Source organism: Thunnus albacares, chromosome 14 (genome assembly GCF_914725855.1).
Source record: "Thunnus albacares chromosome 14, fThuAlb1.1, whole genome shotgun sequence".
Lineage (NCBI taxonomy): Eukaryota > Metazoa > Chordata > Actinopteri > Scombriformes > Scombridae > Thunnus > Thunnus albacares.
This window is the reverse complement of record NC_058119.1, coordinates 27480379-27503736: the sequence shown is the minus strand read 5'-3', so window position 1 is coordinate 27503736 and position 23358 is coordinate 27480379. Positions and strand designations below refer to the sequence as shown.

The following is a 23358-nucleotide window of genomic DNA, read 5'->3' as shown; positions in this document are numbered from 1 at the left end:
AAGGTCTCCCAGTCCACCTGCTGACTGATGCTCACAGCGTCTTATAATACAGGACAGGTTAATATTGGAAGGAATGAACGGCCGGAGCAGTTGCTCCGAGTGTCTAATAATGACGCGGATGAGTTTACATTGGAGTTAGCGGAAAGCCCCGGTGCGTCTCATACAGACACAAACGGATGCCTTGTGCGTCAGTGTCAGACACTGAGGAGTGTGACAAAGCGTTGGTATTTGATGCTCAGGAAGTGAGAACGGGTTGGTGCTGATGAGGTCAGGAGCCAAAGTGCCACAGAGCCTGAGTCATGAGTCCCATTCTGTGTGTGTTTGTGTGTGTTTATGTGTGTGCAAGAGAGTGAGGGGTAGCCTGTAGGCAGAAGGCACAGTGATGAGATGCAGTCTGGCACTGGAAGGGAAGAGAACAGGAAAGATATGCAGCAAATATATAAAGCAGTTAAAGGATTGAAAGGAGAGATTGGAGACCTGTTTATCCATCTAGTGAAATAAACAGCATTTAGATTGAAACTTAACCCCATCCAGATTATGCTTTTATCAGGGTAACATGTAAATGTTTATGCTGAATCTACAAAACATTCACTGAGAGCACATTTCACTGGTTTCCAACAATGTCCACTCCTGGCAACAACAGCATGATGAATGTTTTTATGATTATATGTTGGCAACTCAAATAGAACTGGGGTTAGTTTAGGCTGCATTCAGACCAACAATTCTGCATTAAAAACAATGCAAGGGGCTGTGTTGGTGCCAGCGTTTTGTTTAAGGTACAATGAAATACAATCCAGGAAGTCCAGATTAGGGTTAGGGTTAGGGCGTCAGGGTTTAAGGGTTAGGGTTAGGTTTAGGGCGTCAGGGCGTTAGAGTTAGGGCGTCAGGGCATTAGGGTAGGGCGTCAGGGCATCAGGGCGTTAGGGTAGGGCGTCAGGGCTTAAGGGTTAGGGTTAGTGCGTCAGGGCATCAGCGTTAGGGTTAGTGCATCAGGGCGTTAGGGTTAGGGCATCAGGGCGTTAGGGTTAGGGCATCAGGGGGTTAGGGTGAGGGCGTTAGGGTTAGGGCGTCAGGGGGTTAGGGTGAGGGCGTTAGGGTCAGGATTTAGGTTAGGGCATTAGGGTTAGTGCATCAGGGCGTTAGGGTTAGTGCATCAGGGCATTAGGGTTAGGGCGTTAGGGTTAGGGCGTCAGGGCGTTAGAGTTAGGGTTAGTGCGTCAGGGCGTTAGGGTTAGGGTTAGTGCATCAGGGCGTTAGGGTTAGGGCGTTAGGGTTAGGGCGTTAGGGTTAGGGCGTCAGGGCGTTAGGGTTAGGGTTAGTGCGTCAGGGCGTTAGGGTTAGGGGCATCAGGGCGTTAGGGTTAGTGCATCAGGGGGTTAGGGCGTTAGGGTTAGGGTGTTAGGGTTAGTGCGTCAGGGCGTTAGAGTTAGGGTTAGTGCGTCAGGGCGTTAGGGTTAGGGGCATCAGGGCGTTAGGGTTAGGGTTATCAGATGCCAAAACATTGCACAATGGTTTGTAATACTCACACACAGGATTTTACACATCTGGAAACTGTCATGACAATCACAAGGTAAACAGCAGAAACCAGCTTCAACTTTTTTTTGCTTTTTTCAGAATGAATGAGAGACCTGCGCTTTGTCACGCAGAGCTAATGATGGCCGCCTTATAGGGAAAGACTGTGACCTGACACCTTTTCTAGTAGTTAATTACACAATTACATTTAATCCAAAATGTATTTGGCAAAGCAAATTAGAAGTAAAATATTTTGTAGAAGGTTTGTTTCATGCCTGCCTGGACTATTGTGATGCTCTAATAGTGATACAATTTGATGGCAAATTACATCAGTAAAATCTGAAGTAGAATATAAAGGCAGATAAAAGGCTGCAGAATTAAACGGTGCCCTAAAAATGATCAGCTAATGACATAATTTCATTGCTGCCATTGTCATTTTAGTGTGTGGTTGTACAATGGCATAATTTTGTAGCATAAATACAATGCTATTATGACCCAAAGGACAATATCAGGCTCTATGAAATATTGACTTTTCTTTTGTAAGAACATTTGGCCCAGCTGCTTAAAGATTCCACTTCCTGAGTCTCCCTGATTAGCTGTAAAAACCTCCTTCTAAAAAAGCATCTGTAAAGTTTGACTCCGTTCCCCTCCTCTCCCTGTCTCTCCTTCACTCCATCCATCCATCCATCCTCATGTATTCTTTCTTATGTGTAAATGAAGGAGAGGGAAAAAAAAAGGAGAATAGCCATAATTAAACAGCATTTATGTCTCCGCTCTCTACAATCTCAAATGCTAATTGGTGACACTGCAGTTCAGCTTTTGTCCAATTACTCCCAGCTCTCTCTCGCTTGATTAGCAATCAGTTTCTCTCTCGCTCTTTCACTCTCTCTTTCCCGAAACAGCTGAGAAGCTACTCAGCGTTAAGTGGCTCATGAGGCTCCCCCGAGCTCGCCCACTTCATTTCAAAAAAGACCATCCCTATCAATATTCACCTCCGTCAGGATTCTCTGTGTGGAGGTGTTAGTCTCTTTGTTCAAATGTCTTTTTATTTGAGTACAATTGTTCTGGTTGTGGAGGTTGTTTATTTGCTTTAAATTCATACAAAAAAGCAAACTCATAGGCGTTCACATGTGGAGGAGCAGGATCGATGTGGAAGTTCTAGCAAAACTTCCACATTGCAGTCTGCCTGTGTTCCCTTGCTGTCTACAGTCACCTGTTGCTATCTTGCTACCCTTCATGTACCTGCATGCATGTCTTATTGTGGTTTTATTGTGTCAGACTAATTAATGTATTTTACATACTGTGCATGCTTTTTGTATCTGTGCTTCTGCTTTGCATGTTCTAGTTAGTGTCTAACAATGCAGCTCAATGTGGTCTTATTCAGTCTACTTGTCTATTAACATTAATATCCTCATGTATTTATTGTCTTGCATCATGAGTCTCTGTGTTGCATGTTTTAAGGATGTCCTGTTTTTTATTAGTGTTATATATGTTCTTCTTTCTTCATTTTATTAATTGTTCCGCATGCTTATAAATGACCTCAATCTCATTTTCATATTCTGTTTTTAGGGAGACTCTGTAACATCTGTCCAGAGACTACAGATGAAAAATAGCCTCTTTGCTAACTCTGGCGCATTTACAGCAATGTTTATTAATGTGCACTGTCCCTGTTAAATAAACGAGTGGGTTGTCCACTAATCGCAAGATGAGCGATTCGATCCCCGGCTCCTCCAGTCTGCATGTCGAAGTGTCCTCGGGCAAGATACTGAACCCCAAACTGCTCCTGGAGGCTGCTCCATTAGTGTGTGGATCAGTGTGTGTGTGTGTGTGTGTGTGTGTGAGAGAGAGAATGGGTGAATGTGGCATGTAGTGGAGACACTTTGAGTGGTCGGAAGGTTAGAAAGGCTTTATATAAATGCAGCCCATTCACCATCGCTCCTTCTCCATAAGTGCTGAAAGTTTGTTTTTTGCACATGAAGTGACACAAAAGATTTCAAACCTTTTTTTTTTTTTTTTAACATTATTAGTTTCTTGAATGCATCTTCAGATTTACCTCATGAGTACACCGCTGTCTTTGTGACTTGTTTAAATTTCTATTTTGTGGTCATGTGGTGCAAGGAAAGTGATAACCAGAGCTTCATGTGACCCAGATTGATTATAATTCAAGTCAACTCAAGTTTATTTATAGGAAACAAACATCACCTATTTTTTTTAGCAGTATTTACCCAGCAGTACAACATATATCACCCTCCACTCAGATAAGAGAAACAGAAACCTCAGAAAGAACAAAAGCAGAAAATAAAAAGTAAATATTAATACTCAGTCATCAACTGAAGACTTTATATAAAGAACAAAAGCAGTTCAGTATCATTATTAATTGGTAAAACAGCTTTCTAATTAATGTATTTGTGCTAATAGCTTGTCTTTTGATTTGAAATACAGATGTTTGTGTTTAAAAGAAAATCTCACTAATGGCTTTTCATCTTTACTGTAACTGGAATCATGAAAAATAATACAAAATAATTATATTAATATAATTCAATCGAGTGTGGAAAAAAATAGACCATCTTTATAAATGACACATCTGTAAAACTGTTAACAGAACACCTCCAACTTCAAATAAGCTCAATTATTACTCTCTGTATTATTAATTTTTAATCCATGCAGGTTTTAAAACTTTCCCAGAGTATAGAAAAGCGATTTTAAAGTGCATGACATCATCCCGATGTAAAGTCTATGGGCCACAAGAGTGTGCACACACACACTACTGCTCATATTCAGTTGGCTGCACTGTGCAGAAGTAAACCTGGAAGCTATCAAACTTTTGTGTCTCATGCACCAGGTGAGTAATTTTCATTTGAGTGCATCTTTGAGTTTAGAATCCACTTCCTATAAAACATCCATACCGGAGAAGTTTGAAAGCTTTTCAGAGAGAGAGACAGTTATCAAAGGGACAATAATTGTATCTTTTGAGGCATTGATTGTAGAAACAGTAGAAATATGGCGTTCATATCCCATAGTAATCTGCCAGGAATGTGCGCTTGTATGCACTTGATTGGCCAATGCAGTGCCTTGCAAAAGCTTCCCCAGGTTCAATGTTTTTTGTGAGACAATCCAGCGTTTTTTTGCCGCAGCTCTCTGCTTCTACAACCAGACTGAACTCAGGGTGACTGGTGTACGATTTTAAGACGATGAAGGTGATGATGAGACTGACTCCCTGAATGACAAATCAAATAGTCGATGTTTAAAAGGAAGCCCTTCAGAGTAGAATAGGACAGAATTTATTTCCATGTTCAGCCAGCTTCATTCACATGCTTCTCATTTTCTGAAATGCAACAGTAAAATAATAAAAAAAAAGTAGTCAGAAAGAGACAGAGAGACTCAGGGTGACCAACAGATAAAATGTTGGAAACGTTACAGTAAAATGAAACTCGTAACCTCTCTGCAGTGACTGGAGACCTCAGTTCGCCTCGTCTCTACACTGTGGATTTGCTGGTTGTGCAGATGGAAAGCTGTTTCCGATCGTGTGCTATCTGTAGCTCATGTTCAACGAATAGCTTATTGATTTTTTTCGTTCTGCCCGCTGGGGTTCAGATGTTTCACTGTGTTCTCCTGCATCTGTGTGTGTGTGTGTGTGTGTGTGTGTTATATGTACTGTGCTTTGTGATTTTGGTTAAAACAAGGCACGCCGCTTAAAAGAGCAGCACAACACAACCATGTACACGCTCTCACATGCACTCACACTTGTTCTTACCCACATCCCCTGGTCGTTTAATCAGTTCAGTTGCTATTACAGGTGGCTAAACAGTCTTAAACCTAAACCTATCAGGAGGCTCAGCGGAGTGTTAACAAACCCACAGGACACTCCCAGCCTCCCTCCTTCCTCCTCCTCCTCCAGCCTCCCTCCATCCTCCTCCTCCCTAATGCTTCGGTAATAGCAACAATTAGCCACTCTGCTCCATTGGTTAGATGGCTAAGCTCATGCCCTGTGGCCCGTTAATGGCGAGCTGAGGTAATACAAACTGAATGGGAGGGAATCTTGGGCCTGATTGGATTTGAATCCCAGCCAGTTGAGGGGTTTTTTAGAAGGTACATTTGGAAGGATGGAAAAAAATCATTGCAGGGGGAGTTACTGAGTGCATTTGTCTTGTGTCGCTTATCAAAAGCAGGGGTTGAAGAGATGTTACGTCAATACAAAGACAAACATTCAGCTGCCCGTTATAGCCGACTGTTTCCCGGGACAACTGCCTTTCATAGATGATGCAATGATTCCTTGAATTGGGTTCGTTTAAGGAGCGAGAGGAGCTGGATGTACTGAGGCAGGGTATGTTAAAGATGGCTGCAACATCAATTGTAAGATAACACATTTTGAATTTCATTGTAAACTACAATGAAAATTATATACATGTTATAAAACGCAGCATATAAAAGATTTATCGCCTGGTTTTTACTGTATACTGCAATTTCTGAATTGCACATCAATGTCAATTTATATTTGTAATGAGGCAATTATTGCTAATATGAGCCCTGCCAATATAGATCACATTTAATGAATTAGTGTAGGGCAATACTGTATATCATTTCATATCTGTTTTATGATCAGTACAGCTGGAGAATCATAAAATCTTGATCAAACTAAATATAGATGATGGAAAATTATTTTTTACAAAAACAGTTCAAATGTTTCACTGCAACATGATGTGTAACTTTTGCTATTTTGACCCTTTAATAACACTGATCACATCAGAGTCCTGAGCACTAATAGAGGTTTTTTTATTAATCACAGTCGGTCCACTTTAGCCACACAAGTCAACCTGCAACGAAATGTGTTTCCACTACAGCCTCACAGCAGGGGTCAGCAGTGGCAGGTCACACTGCTGCGGTCCCTGTTGGCAGGTCTGACCGCTGCCAACCTGTGATGACTCCCCTCCTCCTCCTCCTCCTCCTCCTCTTCCTCCTCCTCCTCAGACAAGCAGTATGTCACGAAATTTAACTCTGTGTCTGTGCTGGAGACCAGAGAGAAAAGTCTCTCTGTGCTCTCGGCTTTTGTTGCTTCTAAGCTTTTGTGGTTTGAAGTTTAGTTTCTTCTCCTATGTTCCTGTTTGTACTTTTACTGTATCGGAGCCGTGTCGCCGCTGCTGCAGATTAAACGCTTTCCACTGAGGCTTTCATTGTGAAGCAGATATAGGAAATGAAACATGTTTATCACTGAATTAGCGGAGCTTTGTTAGCGGTGCTGTTCTACAATAAGGTCTACATGACGGAGATCTGGAGCTATTTGGTCAGTTATAAATACTGCAGGCAGGAATAACACAAGCAGAAAAAGCCACAATGAAATGTGTGATGTAGAGCTGTAGACAACAGTCTCTTAAGGGATTTTTTTTCTGCAAATAGCACTCCTTCAACAGGTAAGGGTTAGGATTAGGATTAGGGTTATGGTTAGGGTTATGGTTAGGGTTAGGGTTAAAAAACCTCATGGAAAAAAAAAGACATTATGTGCGATGACCAATGACTCTGACACTCTCCTCCTGACTTATGTATGTGTTTGTTGGACTACCTGAAGACATTATGGGAAGTTATCTTGAAGGTTATTTGGGGTTGAATCATCAGTTAAAATAGCAACAGCCTTCACCCAGCTGTCACCCAAATAAAACTTTGGTTTTAAAGTCTGTTGGTTGAAAACTCTGCATATAATCTTGAAAAAGTCTTGAAAACCAGTAGGAGATGGTTTTCATCCAGCAGCAGCAATGAGCATCGCGCCCTCATCACCGGAGGGAATTTCCTGGTCGCGTTGTCTCCGAGCGCAGCTGAGAGGTCGACCTCGGGCCGAAGAGGTCACGGCTGCAGCATCTTCAGCAGTCTGGGTTTGAAAATGTCACACTCATTACAGAACTAATACCCTTTACAATGTAGTCAACCCCACATAGAGACACAGGAGGACACATCACGCCGACACACTGATGAAGAGGGGGATTGTTTTCGGGAGCTGCTGTCCTCAGCAGTTTCTCAGGGACTTCCTGTTGCTTAGCCTTTGGGCGCGCTTGTTTTGAGTTCTTGTCAGAAGTTCTGTTTGAGAGAGGAGCTTTGTGTTTGGCCAGATAACTTTGCCCTCCAGACATTGAACTTTTAAGGCTTTGTGTGTATGTATGTATGTGTGTGTGTGTGTGTGTGTGTGTGTGTGTGTATCTGTGTGTAAAACGGGACCTTGTTCTTTGTTAGAGAGCATCATGTCGCTTGTTGACCTCTCGTTGCCCTTTGCTGTCCTAAAATCCCCAGCTGCCTGTGGTCACCGCGGTTTTGTATCTCGCCACAAATTTCCCAAGAATTTTCTCTTTCCTTTGTTGTCTTTGCTCTCCGGAAACTGGAGTCGGAGCGCAGTAAATTAGTGTGAAGATACTGATGCAAGATTGTATTATGTGATTTTTTTTTTCCTCTCCCTCCTCTTTTGTACTTGAAAGTGTTTTTAAGGACAACTACAAAGCCTAAAAGCATGAAAATCATTAAATTCATATTATGTTACCTGCAGATACACTGGACCCTGAGTACAGTTACAATGTGATGTATTTACAGAAACTTATTTTAGAACAAGTACATGAGATGCTATAAGTATGAAAACATGTTAACATCGATGTTTTTTGCTGTATTTTTTGCATTCATCAGCAGAAGCTTCATCCATTAGTTTTAATAAACGTGTCTCACATTAATGCACCTACAACTTGTTCTTAAATGTCAAATTTCCACCTCTAAATGAAGTTATTTGGTTATAAGAATGTTTTCCCTTCTCAGATTGTTTCATTTGAATAATTTGTAGAAGAATAAAGAAGTAAAACTGTCATTACTGAGGAGTTAAAAGGACGGCATGATTTAGTTGATCTTTTATCTTATCAATAATCATCTGGTGACCCCTTGGTCCTAAAACCAGTAGAGTTGCATTTTTTGTATGGAGGTGTTCAGGCAGCTCCATTTATACACGACTGTGAAACTGTATTGACTCTATTCAGAATTAAAGCTACAGTATGTAAGTTTTTCCTTATATATTTTTTTTGTTGAAATATGCTCCAAAGTGTATCTTAATGTGGAGGGGTGTCATCAAAGGTTTCTGTGTCACAGACTCTGTGACACAGATTGAACAGCCTGGCAGCAGCAACAGCACACAGATATCCCCTTCTAACCAATCAGAGAAGGCCAAAATGGGGGGCGGGACCTCTTGGCTGTCAATCAATATGTAAACACACTTCTGGCCTAAATCTTGTCTCATATGGAGGCTTCGAGATAGCATTAGCTGCTGGAAGATGTCACTACGGCTGATTCACAAGTAGAGGAGGAGAAATCAATACATCCGGTGTGCGTGATCACGAGGATGCAGATGGAGGGCCAGATACGGTGTAAAGGAGCAGGGAGAAGGAGGGGAGGAGTGCTAGCTTGACTTATAGAACCTGCATATCGTAGCTTTAAGTGCCTCCCATGAGTCAACACAAGACAACAATTACAGAGTCCAGGAGAAGGAATATTGCTGTCTTCATTGTGTGAAATTGTCTTTGTAATTTCTATCTATATTTTAACGAGGCATTTCATTGATTTTACCCACTGTCAGTTTACCCTTCATGGGAAATACTACTCAGCCCGTGAAAACAACTGTATAATGTCTTCTGTGGCGCTTCTGAAGGAGCTCTGTCAAAACTAGAAAAATAACCCCTGATGTTGTTTGTTGAAGACATCAATCATCACAGACAGTGAAGGATTCAGTGACCCCTACTGGGGACTAAAAGTTAGAATATCTCTGCACCGACTCTGACCAACGAAGCAACTGCAATACGAAGAAAAAACTCCAAATCACTTTTGATTTCCAGCTGATTGTTGTTTTTAAGCTCCACAGAGTTCACAGCTGAGGTCAGAAACATCAAGACTGATCTGTCTGCATGAAATAAACCACACATGTTTGCAGTAGGAACGGCACATAATCATTGGACTTTAATTAGGATTGACATGATCTGATCATATATACTGCATAGTGTCGTACATATACTACATATATACAGTATATGTACATAAAAAACAGGTATCTGTGAGGTTGTACCATCTCATTTCTGCTTGAGGTGATATTGTTTTCATCACGATGCTCATGCACTTCTCAGACATCGTTGATTTTTGATTGATTTATTGGTCGATTATTGTCTCTGTTCTCCCTCCAGCTGTTTCCTGTCTCTACTGCTGGTTGCTGCTGTAGTTTGGAAAATCAAGCAGACCTGCTGGGCTTCACGGCGAAGAGAGGTAGGACACTTTCATATGTTAGTGTGTGTGTGTGTGTACATACTTGTGCGTAAAGTACATGTGGAGTGTTGTCGCTGTTCAATAGCAGCAGCCACACTGAAGACTAAAGTAAATATATACTGACTCATCCCCCTCCACCCACCCACCCACCCACAGTTGTGAAGGGTGGGTTAATGTCACCAGTCCTGGAAAAAAAAAAAAAAGAGAGAGCTTAACGAGCGTCGCCGTGACGATAAACAAGGCCATTCCCCTTAATTAGTGCTCCTCATGAACCAATTAACTCAGGCGAAGTGATGCTAAACGAAGTGGAATGGAGTGATATATTACTTAAAGCCTCAACAGATGCCGCATCATTTCATTTTTACTCCTGACCCTTCACACACACACACACACACACACACACACACACACACACACACACACACACACACACAAATACACAAAAACACAATTTACACCCCAAATCACTTCACTGGCTCCACTGCTTGACTTGTTTTTGGATCTATTATCTTTTCAGTGATAAACCTTGGTCTCTTTCTCACTTGTTTAATGTTTTTTATGCATATTTTTTTTCAGTGTTTTGTGCTTAAGTCATCAGGGAGGAATCAGTGTTGGTTATGAGCAGCGATGATGATGATAATCTCGTGTTATTGGTGGAACTATTGTCCATAAATACACTTGTTGGTTTTCTGGTCCCCTTCCTGCTGCTGCTGCTGCTTTTCTCTCATTATGCAGAAAAAAACGCTTCTGCTTTTATGTGTAAATGAGTTTCCAGCTTTTAAATGTTGTTGGTGACGTGTTCTGTTACTTTTATGGTGTTTTGAAAAGGATCAGATTTGTAATTTGCTTAAGTGGTTTTAAACGTTTCTGCACTCAGTGAGAAAACGCCACTTGATGCCGCTGAGACTTGTTGTCTTCACTGGTAAAGATTAAAGGATCATTACTGAAAGAATTCATTTCAGATTTCAAGCAGATTTCTGAATTTGAAGCAGAAGCATGTTCCCAGGCATCCACAAATATCTGTTTTCTGCACCTTGATGACACTAAATACCTTTGTTTCTTATAAATTAGATCGTCTTATGATGACGACAGCTTGAGAAATGCTTCTGGTATCAGAAAGTAAATACAAATAGGAAGTAAAAAAGTAAATATGGTGCCGAGTCTCTCTTATTAAGTGAAACAACAGTCTTAAAAGCTATAAAAGGAATAGTTAAATATCATGTAAAATATGCTCATTTGTGTTGTTGCTGAGAGTTCGACGTGAAGATGGAAACTTCTGTCATGTCTGTGCATTATGTACGGAACTGGAAGGCTATTCACTTAGCTTAGCATAAATGTTCAAGAACTTTTCCTTTAAATCATTAAACTGCTGAATGTAGGAGGAACAACCGGCGGTTTCTCTTGAGGTGTTTGCCTCCGTTCTTCATTTTGTCATCTTCTGTTTGTTCTAACTCCTCTGTGTACTCTGGTTCAAATAAATACAGTCGGCCAGTCAATTTCACTCTCGATCGTCCTCATAATAGTCAACGGGATAATCCGTCATTGCACTTTCCTCACAGTCGAACCATGGTGAAAGTCAGACTCATACATGTAAACAAACCAGCGTGTGCGGATGAATATACAGGCTGGTTCAGTTAGCTGGCATGTTTCCCCAGATATAGATCTCTAAGCAGTTAGCCGTAATGGCTGCTATAGGCTGTGTGTTTACTTTCGTTCATACTCAGAAACAAATATTTGAAGCGATGCATGTAAAAATCATGTTTATGTGGACAGCTGTAGGAGGATCAGCAGCTTTCCCTGATACTTTTTTACACACTGTTTTGTGTGATATAGCAGAGCTGGGGAGAGCAAAGTTAGCATGACCCACCAGGTTGAACACATCGAAATGTTCCTTTAACTGAGAAACTAAGAATCAGAAATTTTTCAATCACTTTCACTCACTTTTACATAATTGCAAAGTTTGTCTGATCTAACCTAAAGAAAGTCCACACCGACCGAAATGTTGTAATTAAACATGGAGAGTTTTTGTTCCTAGAATTAGTTGCTGAAACATTTTTAAAAAGGCTCTTGAATGGATCGGATTCTTGTGTTTTCATCCTCTTTGTGCTTCTAGATGTTTTTTCTTCAGTTGTTTGTTTCGGTGCAGTCACATGTCATAGGGTCGAATGTGTTTCCAGCACAGTGATTGATTCGTGTATTTTGATGTTTGTGCAGCCACATGTGACTCAACTAACCTGGTGTTTGTTTAGCCTTGTTTCCTCCAGTGTGAGGTGTGGTTTACCGGCTGCCGGCAGGCCGGCCGACACTCAGCTACATTATTAATGACAGCTGGTCTCATATCACGGCGGAACCGCAATGCTGCATTTACTGCACTCTTATTGTTTATTTACCCAGACTCACTGACACTTTTTCTCTGTCATTCTCCCCTTTTTTTCTTACTGAGGGCTGTAAACCAAATCTCCTTTTAGATAACAGCCATGGAGGTAGAAATCACTGTAGGAACTCTGGTGATACCACCTCACTTTCTTCTCATCATCATCATCATCATCATCATCTACAGTTAATGAAATGAAATCACTTTTTTTTTCACCACATAGGCCGTAATTAATTCATCCATTCTGGTACAAAGAAAGCAAATGAAAGTGTGAAGCGTGATCTTTCACTTTAGGGCAGCTCAAGCGGTGACAAAGAAAAAAAAAAAAACATTTCATAGTTTTACTGAATAATAGCACTCAGCCAACCTTAGAGGGAGACCGTGACATTTCAGAAAATTTACTTTGTTCATTTTCTTCACCAGTCACTTGTTACATTATAGGAAACTCTTTGTGGATTTGTCCTTTAGCTACTCTAAAAATGTCACCGCAGAAACCAACTGCTGTAAGCAAACCGGCGACAACACAAACTATGTTAATGAGCCGAGTGTCAGCAGTGAAACCCCTTCGCTGTAACATGAACAGAGCCTGTTGAAGTCAAAAGAAGCAGACAACATGCTCAAAATGTCAGTGTTTCTCTGTAACGAGGGCCAGTATCTCCACGTCTCTCATGGATGTTTTCTAATATAAATCATATGACTTGTGCTCCTAAGGGGAGGAAAGAGGTTCATGGGATTTAAAACCACTTTCAGATCCTGGGTGTGGAACAAACAGAGAAAAAAGTGTTGAAATGTACAAACAGGGAGGATAGGAAGAAAATAACAAACTGTTCCTTTATGTAATCATAACAGTGTCATGCATTAAAACCAGCTGTGCTGGTGGGGAAATGTTGTTTAAGCTACACATTAATGCATTTAAAGGCTTATCAGACTGTTTTATAATAATCACAGACAGGATTTTACAACTCTGGAAAGTTGGCTCCATTCAAATGAATGAGAGAGCTGCATTTGTTTCCATGCAGAGCTAATGTTGGTCTGAGCGCTGCTTTACTGTAAACTGAGGAACATTTGCAAAAGATAAATGAACCTGAAATGCTGGTGGTAAAAACAGATGAAGCAGATAATACTAGTGCTCTTATCTGACAGGCAATCTTGGCTAAAACCAACTATGACGGCACCAGTAGACTCTGTCAGAAGTGCTTGTGGGACTGTTGAATAGCTTTGGGAACTTCATCCTCCCAACATTTTACAAACATCGGATGGAGAGGCCAGTGTAGAGCCAAACCAACGATACCACATCCACCTCACACTGTGATTGGCCAGCAGCTTTTCACCAGCTTTGTTTTCTATGTAGACAATGGAAACTTGCTTTCTGCTTAAGTCCTCGCTGCTGCAGTTAATTCGGCGGTTGCTTCAATCTGTTTCAGCTTCAACCTTGTTTGTTGGTGATTTTTTTTTCTATTTACAACAAATATAAGTGTCTCAGAGCTCTTCAAATTGTGCAACACCACTTTAAAATGATGAACAATGTGTGTGATTTTGACTCCAGAGAATCCAATCCTCATCTGGTCTCCGTTCAACAGTCAACTATTCTTTCTTTCAACCATCACGGCAGTATTTCCTCAACCCTAACCCGGTAGTTTATTTGTAATTTAGTTATAAGGATTTGTTGAAATGGACAAACAAATCAATGATCTCTTCGCTATTTTCCTTCAGAAGATAACTGAAGCTTACAGTTTACTCAGACCTCTATTTACCACTTTATATTCAGACCTCTATTTACCACTTTATCATCTCTGAAAGAAGATGAACAGAGAGAGAGAAAGAGAGTCAGAGAAACACGTCGTACAGAGATAAAGAGCCTTTGGTTTTTCTAGCTTCACCGCTACCTTGTAACAGAACTTTGTCATCGGTCCCAGTGAGCTTCCTCAGCGGGCTCCAACTTCACTTACCCTGCACCACCAAGCGAGAAATTAACAATGCTAATCAATGGAGCTGAATGCTGTGTTTTTATCATCTCCTTGTGTTGATATATTTAGTGCCAGCCCGATTATTATGGAGATAAACAGCTGTTGTCAGGTGCCTCAGGGGCTCAGGGGAGAGATGGTCAATACAGCCAGATTTATCTCACATATATATATAGATATTGTTATTGTAATATACAGGAGCTGTTACTACTGATCAGTTTGTGTGTGAGACTTTCACAAACAGGAATTATGTGCAGATTTTTTTTCTCTGTAGCTGCAAATAGATCTGCACTGTGTATTGTATTTCAGCCTCTATTGTGATTTCCACAATAAACATGCTGCAAATGGCTATAACTCCAGAGGAAAACTATAATTAAAGAAAAGTCTTTGACTGAAAAACAAAAAAAAAACTTTAAAATATTTGGATAATTTTAAAACACTGCCTCTAAGTGATATGTGCTTATTAGTTAAAGTGTGTGTAAGCTGTTGTAACAAAGATTATTCCTCTTGTTCATTGTTTCAAACGGATAATTCAGTTTAAAAATGTGTAAAACATTTACAAATATGGATACAACTCGCATCAATGACACATTTAGCATTCTGAGCTAACTCGCTATGTCTAATCTAAGAGGGGTAGTTTACATTTTATTGTGTTACATAATTGTAGCGATTTATATGGATCCATGTGCAAAAAACTTTGTATTTCCTGAATTGAATCTTGATTTTGGATTTTATTTTGTTGACTTTTTAGTTGTTTGTTGTAGTTCTGCCATGAAATTCGTCATAACTTTAACACAGATCCAACACTGCCGCCTATACAATATAACTTTATATTTGCTTTGCTAATTTTAATGCTATTTTTCAAGGAAACATAATTGCTACCTGGATTATATTCACAGCATGTTTTTTTTTTTTTCCAACCCAGGGAGTGTGACGCCTTCGTACTGCACAAAAGTCATAGGCATAAGGTTTAGATGTACACATACTGTATAGGCTAGTAAAATACTTGATGTTGGGGAAAAATGGTTCCTTTTGGTTAAACATTAAAACATCTTGTCTCATGCTTAAAGTTAGCTTCAACATTTTATTCTTTATCCAAAACCACCGTCTTTCCCCAACAACAACCAAGTGCTTCAACTTTCTTAAACCTAATCATAATCACAGGCTGCTGTTGATCATTACATTCAACATTTAACATATTGATTTCCTGTTTAAAACATGATCTACGTGGCATGTATGATATGACCCTATGAGGCTTTACTGTAGACTGTGAGCTGCTTGAAAGACAAAGCAGAGACATTAAAAAGAAAGAGTTTAAAGAATTAAGTGTGAAACATCAGTCAGTGCAACATCACGCTGGCAGGTGGTCTGTTTCACAGATGAGGGGCGAAGTCACAGCAGCCAGATCTGCAGCACAGCCCAATGATTTGATCCACTCGTTCAAATCATCAGGGTTTATCATGATTCACAGCTGCCTCTGACTGAAAATACAAAAAAAAAACCTCTTTGTGCTGAGATATTTTAATATTAAACTATTTAAGTGTCAATATCCATTTTGTCAGGTTTTAATATTAGACAATACAGTACAGTAGCTCTCTCTAGTTTTTCTGCAGTGTGTAGTGTGAAGCATCATCTGTTCGCTGCTCTCGCTCCTCTCTCTGCTCTCCAGAGAACTGGTCTAGTGGGGAACCACAGCAGAAGGTGAAAATGGGATCTCTTCACTGTTAATTATGGATCACAACCAGCCACAAGACTACAGAGAAAACTGGGTATTAATAGAAGCACGGCTTTATGTTAATTGCTTTTTCTCATACTTTTTTTTTTTTTTTTTTTTTTTTATAACCAACAATCATATTTGGATGTGAGATCAAACAATCAAAAAGCTACTTTGAAATTCTAATGCTGATGCGAAGAGACAGGCTGCGCAAGATGTCTCTGGTTTGCCTAATAGGGTTGCCCCTCTGAAGATAAATAAGTCAAAAGACAAATGAAAAACTAGAAAGACAGCCAGAAGGACAAAATTGAGGTCCTCTCCTCCCTGTTGACTTTTTCAGATACATTTTTCATCACTCTCTCCTCTCCTACCTTGATCTGTCAAATCAGATAACTAATTAAAACTTAAAACATAACTTTTTCCAGCTTTGTCAGCGAAGCAGAACCTCTATGAATGTTTGTGTAGTACACCCACAGTAGCTAAAAGTACATTCTTTCAGTCTGATATACTGTAAACCAAAAGGGTTGCCCCGCTACAGTGGCCCCTAAGGACAAAAGTCTCCTTTAAAAAAGAGATCCGGCATTATAGCTGTAAAGAAGATCCGTCATTTAGCCACCTTTACTTGTTTGCTTGTGTACCACAATGGCGTCAGCTCCCTGTCCCGTCATGCACGATTACACAGTCGATCCGGCTTTGTCATCAAGTTTTATACAGAACATCAAGGTGGAATAAAGGTGCAGCATTCCCACCTTGAACAGTTTGTGTAAAAGGGGCTACATGTAAAATCACAATGCACCCTGAGGTGTATGTGTTGATAATTAACTGCATTTCTGGATTTGGAGCACATATCATTGATTGTGCCTTTGCTCTTGTATGTGTTTTGTCCTTAGGGGCCATACACTACCAGTGCTACCAGTAAAATCCAAAGTACAGGATTGAATTCTACTTTCAAATTGATTGACAGGTCTTTAAATATATGAACTGACAGTGAACAAGTAAATCTAAACACTAAACGCAGTGCAGCTGCATATAAAGCCAGTGGAAACATGCAAATGTGCATATTTTCTCTTGGCCTTAATTCCAAGGACGTGTGTGAAAGTTGAAAACATTTTCAACTTTAGGAAAGAAATGTTTACTAGTCTTTAAGCTCCAGTTCTTGAACTTACAGGGACATAAGGGACATAAATAACTTTCCAATGAGATTTGAGATCAGAACAGTCCAGCAGATAAATTTGTGTGAATTAAGTGAAGCAACTTTACTTTAAATTTGTCATGTTTTCTGACAGTGTTATAGATTAATTTACATGTGCCGTGTTTGTAGCAGCCCAGTATCCTGAGAATTATGGTCATATTGGATGTTTCTGCACATTATAAATTTCAAGTGCTGATGCAGGACGTTGTGTGTCCTTCACATGGAGATGCAAAAAGTTGGGGAGTGGATGTTTGGATTGTGGATGCATGTGTGGTATGGAAGACCAGAGATCACTTCCTGTCATGGACAGTTAATTAATTCACCTTTTTATTAACCGTAACTATGATCTTTCCCTGTTGCCACAAACTGTCCTGAACTTTAACAAAACTGTAGTTGCAATGCACAAATACTGTAGAGAGCAGATATAGTAAGAGACGTCTTTGAAACACAGTCTGTGGTTCTGCATTAAAGTAAAATTGGCCATTATTTTCACTTATTATCAGTTCAACACAAAATTCAGATTTTTCATCAAGACAAACTCTTTAAATGCGGTATATAATTAAATCCATGTAAATGCATGGCCTTAAGTAATATATACAGTATTTAAGTCAAGAAAATGTATTTATAGACAAAATTAAAAAGCAGATTTATTGACTGTTAATGAGTTATTGACTGTAAATAAAAGATAAAATTAGATGAAACATTGTTTTTAAGAGATAAAATTGAAGACAGAATGACCAATAATTATTATCAATCATTGAATCCAGAGGCAATATATTGTTCATCAATGATAAACACTTTAAAACCTCTCTGCACTTCTGGTCCATCTGTCTCTCCTTATAAAACTTTTTTCTCTGTTTGTTTAATAAACTTTATAATAATAATAAACCTTATTTATATAGCACTTGTCTTAACAATGTTAGAGTGCTTTACAAAAAAGAAATAAAACCAGACAAGGCAGATAAAAAGAAAGTACAGATGATAAAATGAATAAGATCAAATAAATAAAAACATATATCAAACATTTCCAAAAGCTTTCACAAAGAGAAAAGTTTTAAGAGGAGATAGTGATTTAGTCTGTCTGAGTTCAGTAAACAGAGAGTTTCATAGTGTGGGAGCTCTGATAGCAAAAGCCCGATCACCAATAGTCACAAACTGTTGGAGTAACCAGCAGGGCTCCATCCGCGGATCTTAACGGCCGAGAGGGCACATGCCAGGTCAATAAGTCAGACATGTATGTAGGTGCAAGGCCGTTTAAAGCCTTAAAAGTGAGCATTAAGATTTTAAAATCAGTGTGAAATCTAACAGGTAGCCAGTGTAGGGAGGCAAGCACAGGGGTAATGTGATCATACCTTTTTGTCCTGGTAATAAGTCAAACAGCAGTGTTTTGTACCAACTGGAGACAGTAGAGTGAGTCCTGGCCGATACCTGAGTAAAATGTGTTGCAATAATCAAGCCAAGAATAGATAAAAGCATGTAAAACTTTTTGTAAATCAGTAATTAATAAAAATGGCATTATTTAGTGAGTATCTTGAGCTGGGAGAAACCCAACAACATGTTTGACTTGATCATCAAAACAGAGTTTATTATCCGATATTACCCCTAGATTCCTAGCAGCCTGCTTAATATTATTTGACATATGGCCCATATTAGCACCAAAAGAGCTGATTGAATTTGGGGGACTGAACAGAATGACCTCGGACTTATCATCATTAAATTTACTGCTAGGATCTGTGGATTTTAATGGCGAATACAACTGAGTGTCATCAGCATAAAAATGGTATCGTACATCATGATTCTGAATAACATGGCCAAGAGGCAGCATGTATGTAGAGAACAGAAGGAGGCCAAGAATGGAACCTTGAGGGACACCAAAACTCAATCGAGCCATCGAGGAAGCAGAATTACTCAGAGTAACAGAAAAAGTTCTGTTGGAGAGGTATGAGCGTAATAAGCTAAGTTTCCCAAGTTTCCAAGCGATGTAAGAGGATACCATGATCAACTGTGTCAAATGTGGCACTTAAATCTAAAAGAACTACAGATGTCACTCGTTTCGTTTGCTGTGGTTACCACGGCGGTAAAGCTGCATGGCGACAGCAAACAGGGAGGGGGGGACTTGTATTTTAACCAGCTGATTTCAGCACTAGCTGCAGTGCAGACCAACAACCACCAGGTGGCACATGTGAGCAGTCCAGATGCAGGAGGAAGTCACTGTGGTTACACCCATCAAGTGGCAGAAAGACTGAGTGGCGAATTCACAGTGAATGGATTGCAGCTGCTGATAGCACCATGAATTGCGCATCATTTGCAACCGCTATCTGGCCTGTCTCAAGGTCCGAATCACAATATTGCGCTAATGATATGACGGCGCAAACATGCCCATAAATAGTGCAATTTACCCTTGTTTTGCGTCTGATTGAGTGGGTGGAGCAGTTTTCAGTGTTTCATTCTTTCCTCCGCATCTCAGCACACAGATCAGTCCATAATGAAAACTGCTGAGAGCACAAAAGCCTCAAATTGTGTGTCTTTAATTAGCAGAGGTGCTACACACATGCAACTCTCCACAAACCACCTTTCATGTATTTTGCATCTTTTACTTCTCTAGTATTTTGTATCTTCTACTGCAATGTCAAATGTCAAAATACAGTTAATGTGACTCAGGCAGTTCTGAAACATGTTAGATTAATGTCTGAATCTTAAAATAATCTAATAAATACAAAAATGGAGTTTGTTGATACAGTAGATGAATAATTCCACAACACAAAAGGAATGTGCAGTGACAATAAGTAAAGTGACTAAACCGTAAACAAAGTGACTGACAGTACATAAAATGACTATGACTGTAATAAAAGTGACTGTCATAGTAAGCACAAACAGAGGAGCAGAGCAGAGCATCAGGCCGGTAGAGGAGGAGAAGAAAACCTGCCAGTGAGTTACCATGGTAACTGACCTTGAGTTTAAGTTACTTCTGTTTCTGGAACTAAAAACTCAGTTTCCCTCATCTCAGGGTTAACAAACTTAAGAGTTTTCACTAAACATGCTCTCTAGAATACCACCCAGATGAAAACACTATTATTATTCATAAAAGATATCAGTCGAGATGAGATTACGTCCTCCAAAACCTTGATAAGAAAGACAATTTGGAGATTAGTCTGTAGTTACTTAAGGGCAGGGGGGGGGGGGGGGGGGATTAGGTTTCTTTGGCAATGGGTAAATAATGGCATGCTTAAAACTGTTTGGAAAAGAACCAGAAGTCAGAGAATTGATAAAAAAAAAAAAAATTGCAAAATAACAGGGCCGACAGTGGAAAATATCTCCTTTAGCAGTTAAGTGGCGATGATGTCTGAGATGCAGGAGGAGCAGTTCATATGGGAGACTGCATCCTCTAACAATGAAATTGTGAGTCGAAACTAGGAAAAAGAGGCAGAACTAACATGAGAAATAGAAAGAATGCAATGGTCAGGCTGCATTTGGGACTCTCCACCTTAACAGCTCAGCATCAGGTAAAGAGAAGTGGAGGGACTGCTAATAACCGAATCAATTACCCTAAAGACAACTTTAGGATTGTGGTGATTTCTGGATATCAATCAGAGAAATAGGCCGATCTTGCATCCTTAACTGCTTTCTGATAAATTAACATTTGGTTTTTGAAGGGTTATGTGCTATTTCAGACTACCTTTACCTTTCAATGATGTTCAAATTATCTACAATGTCGTTTAAGGGCTCAAGTGTGATTGTTCAACCAGGGGAGGATATTTGATACTTGTTTCCTAGTTTTAAATGGTGCAATTTGGTCGAGGATGGATAGGCACTGATCGTTAAATGAATTTAACAGATCATCTGGATTGTGAGGAAATATAGTGGAATTAAAGGAGGATGAATTAAAAGTATTACGCAATTTAGCTGCAGCTCTGAGAATGCAAGAATGTGTTGTAGGATGGAGACTAAGAATAGAGAGCTGTAGTGGAACTTTAAAAACAACAGCTTTACGGTCAGTAACCAGCATATCCACCAAATTAACACCTCCGAGAGAGAGAAACCAGATGAGAGAACCAGATCTAAGGTGTGACCTTTAGAATGTGTGGCCCCTTTAACTGATTGAATGAGGTTAAAAGACACTATAAGATCTAAAAAAGAGAGAGAGAGAGAGAGAGAGAGGTGAGGGGATGGGAAGGACAACATACATGAATATTAAAATCACCAAGAATAAGCACCCTGGCATAACAATAGATAAAAGCTCAGAAAACTCAGAAATGAAATGAACAGATTTAGGAGGCCTATAAATTAAGATGCAGAGTAAGGGGGGAGGGGTAGGGCCAGTGATTAAGAAACTTAACACTTCAAAGGAAATAAAATTACCAAAAGTAACAGGATGGCACTTAAGACCTAACTAATAAAAAACCCTAAGACCTGGGACTGTGAGAATATGCAAAATCAGGGGGCATAACCTCAATCAGGGGATCAGTGTCTCCTGGTGACAGCCATGTCTCAGTAATCATAAAAAATCAAGATTATTAGAATTGGGGATTGGACAAGGAAGACTTGAAGTCCTCCTCCTGGGAGAAGGAGAAGGTGTGTCATTGAGAGCAGGCCTGAACCAGACAAAGGGTGAACTTCATGCAGCGGGGTCATGAAGAGGGGGCGTCATGGAGACGGTGACAAGGGGTCATCAGACTCTAGAGTTGATGGGGGAATGTGGTGACTGGCGACTGGAGGGAAGTCTCATTCGTCCAAGATGGAAAATTTGTTGGTCAGGGGTGGATAGGAACGAAAGGGGAACTTCCCACCATGTTTACCCTTACAGGCAGCAGGAGTGGTGAGGCTACTCTGGCGAGGAGTGGAGCTAACCAGGGCCTTGGTCTTAGCTACCTGCTGGGTCCAGTGGTCTGCCCCCTGGGCAGCGGCAACATCCAGACATGAGATGAAAGAGTCCAGTTCTCTGGTGTTGTGGTGGTGACAGCGGGGCTCATGGCGATCAAAGAGTCAAGGATCCGTTCTTCATCTTTGATCTGGAGCAGGATGGATATTCTCCCTTCCAACTCAGAGATTTTATGGGTCAGGTGGAGACAGCTGTCGCATCCGGATGGTGAGGTGAGTGGAGGTGTGACTTATAGAGTCCAATGGTGACTGCAACAGCTATGGCCAGTAAAAAGAGCCATGACAGGGGTAAATGCTACTGTCTTTGGTGTAGTAAGCAAGGCGAGACTTACCCACAGCGGAATGTAGACTTGAAAACAGACCCAGTACACACAGGAGGTCCTATAGGGAATGAGACTTACCAGCACAGGCCCAAAGACTGGGCCTGCTGCAGTGGATCAGCCTCTGAAAAGCAGGTTAAATAGCTGTGGTTTCCTCCTGGTTGTTGGTGTCAGGTAGCTCTGCAGTCAGCCTCTTCCAGCCAGGGCTCCCTCAGCGATCGTCGTCCAGGAGTTTTTTTGAGCAGGAGCTGAAACAATCCACAGAGGTCTCCTCCTTTCCCAGACAACCAGACCGGATGATCAAAACCGGCAAAAACACTGAATAAACCAGTCTCCCATCAAAAACTGGTGTTTCTCCAGTGCTGTTCGGTGGGCAGAAGCCAACCAGAGCAGCTGGGTGTCGAGTGTTGTTGTCACCGCTATGAGCAGTCCTTAAAATCCATGTCTCATGACTAAAATCCTTTATCCCATTAAGAGATATAGTTAAAAATGACCAAAATCTATCGTGAAAATGTGGCTTAAAACTGGATAACGTCCATTTCTGACAGAGCTTCTCGTAAATACAGACATCGACACATGCATGTTGGAGTGTTTTAACATCTGCTGTGTGATCTGCTTGCTGGAGCTTTATTCAACATCCTAGACAGACGTTGTCACACTTCTTTTGCTGATAAGCTGTCCTGAAGACTTTTGAGTTCTTTGCAGCACAGCCAGCTTCTGAGGCCTCAGACACGCATCTCCTGTTAGCTGACAGAGCCTCCTGACCTTTGCTGTCTTCCCAGCTATTACATTATTACAGTAGCTCCCCCTCTCACATTAATTTTCTTAAATTAGATGTTTGCATTCCTCTTGCATGAGGCAATTAACATATTGTGTCATTTTTTCCCCCTCACACTCATTAAGGAATTACACCCCGAGATACTCCTCTCTGAATTACAGGAGGGTGAGAATTTACAGCATAATGAAGAGAGCTTGATTAAAATTTAAGTTTTAAGGCTGTTTTGTTTGTTTAGGACTTGTCAGCGCTGCACTGCATCCAATAAGCTGGTTTGTGGAGCTAATTATGCTGCTGTAAATGGTTTCCCTAGGTCTCTTACAGTCTAATTTCAACTGCTGCATGATGAGTAAAGGTG

At 40.4% G+C, this 23358-nt stretch overlaps 1 protein-coding gene across 2 annotated transcripts in view; it reads left to right on the top strand.

The window, feature by feature from the left end:
* The window catches only part of atrnl1a (attractin-like 1a), a 322517-nt gene that overhangs the window by 188107 nt on the left and 111052 nt on the right, over positions 1–23358 (top strand). For both annotated transcript variants that reach the window (XM_044372295.1, XM_044372296.1), the window contains one exon: positions 9705–9783. In XM_044372295.1, the coding sequence (XP_044228230.1) occupies positions 9705–9783 (79 nt within the window). The remainder of the gene's footprint in view (positions 1–9704; positions 9784–23358) is intronic.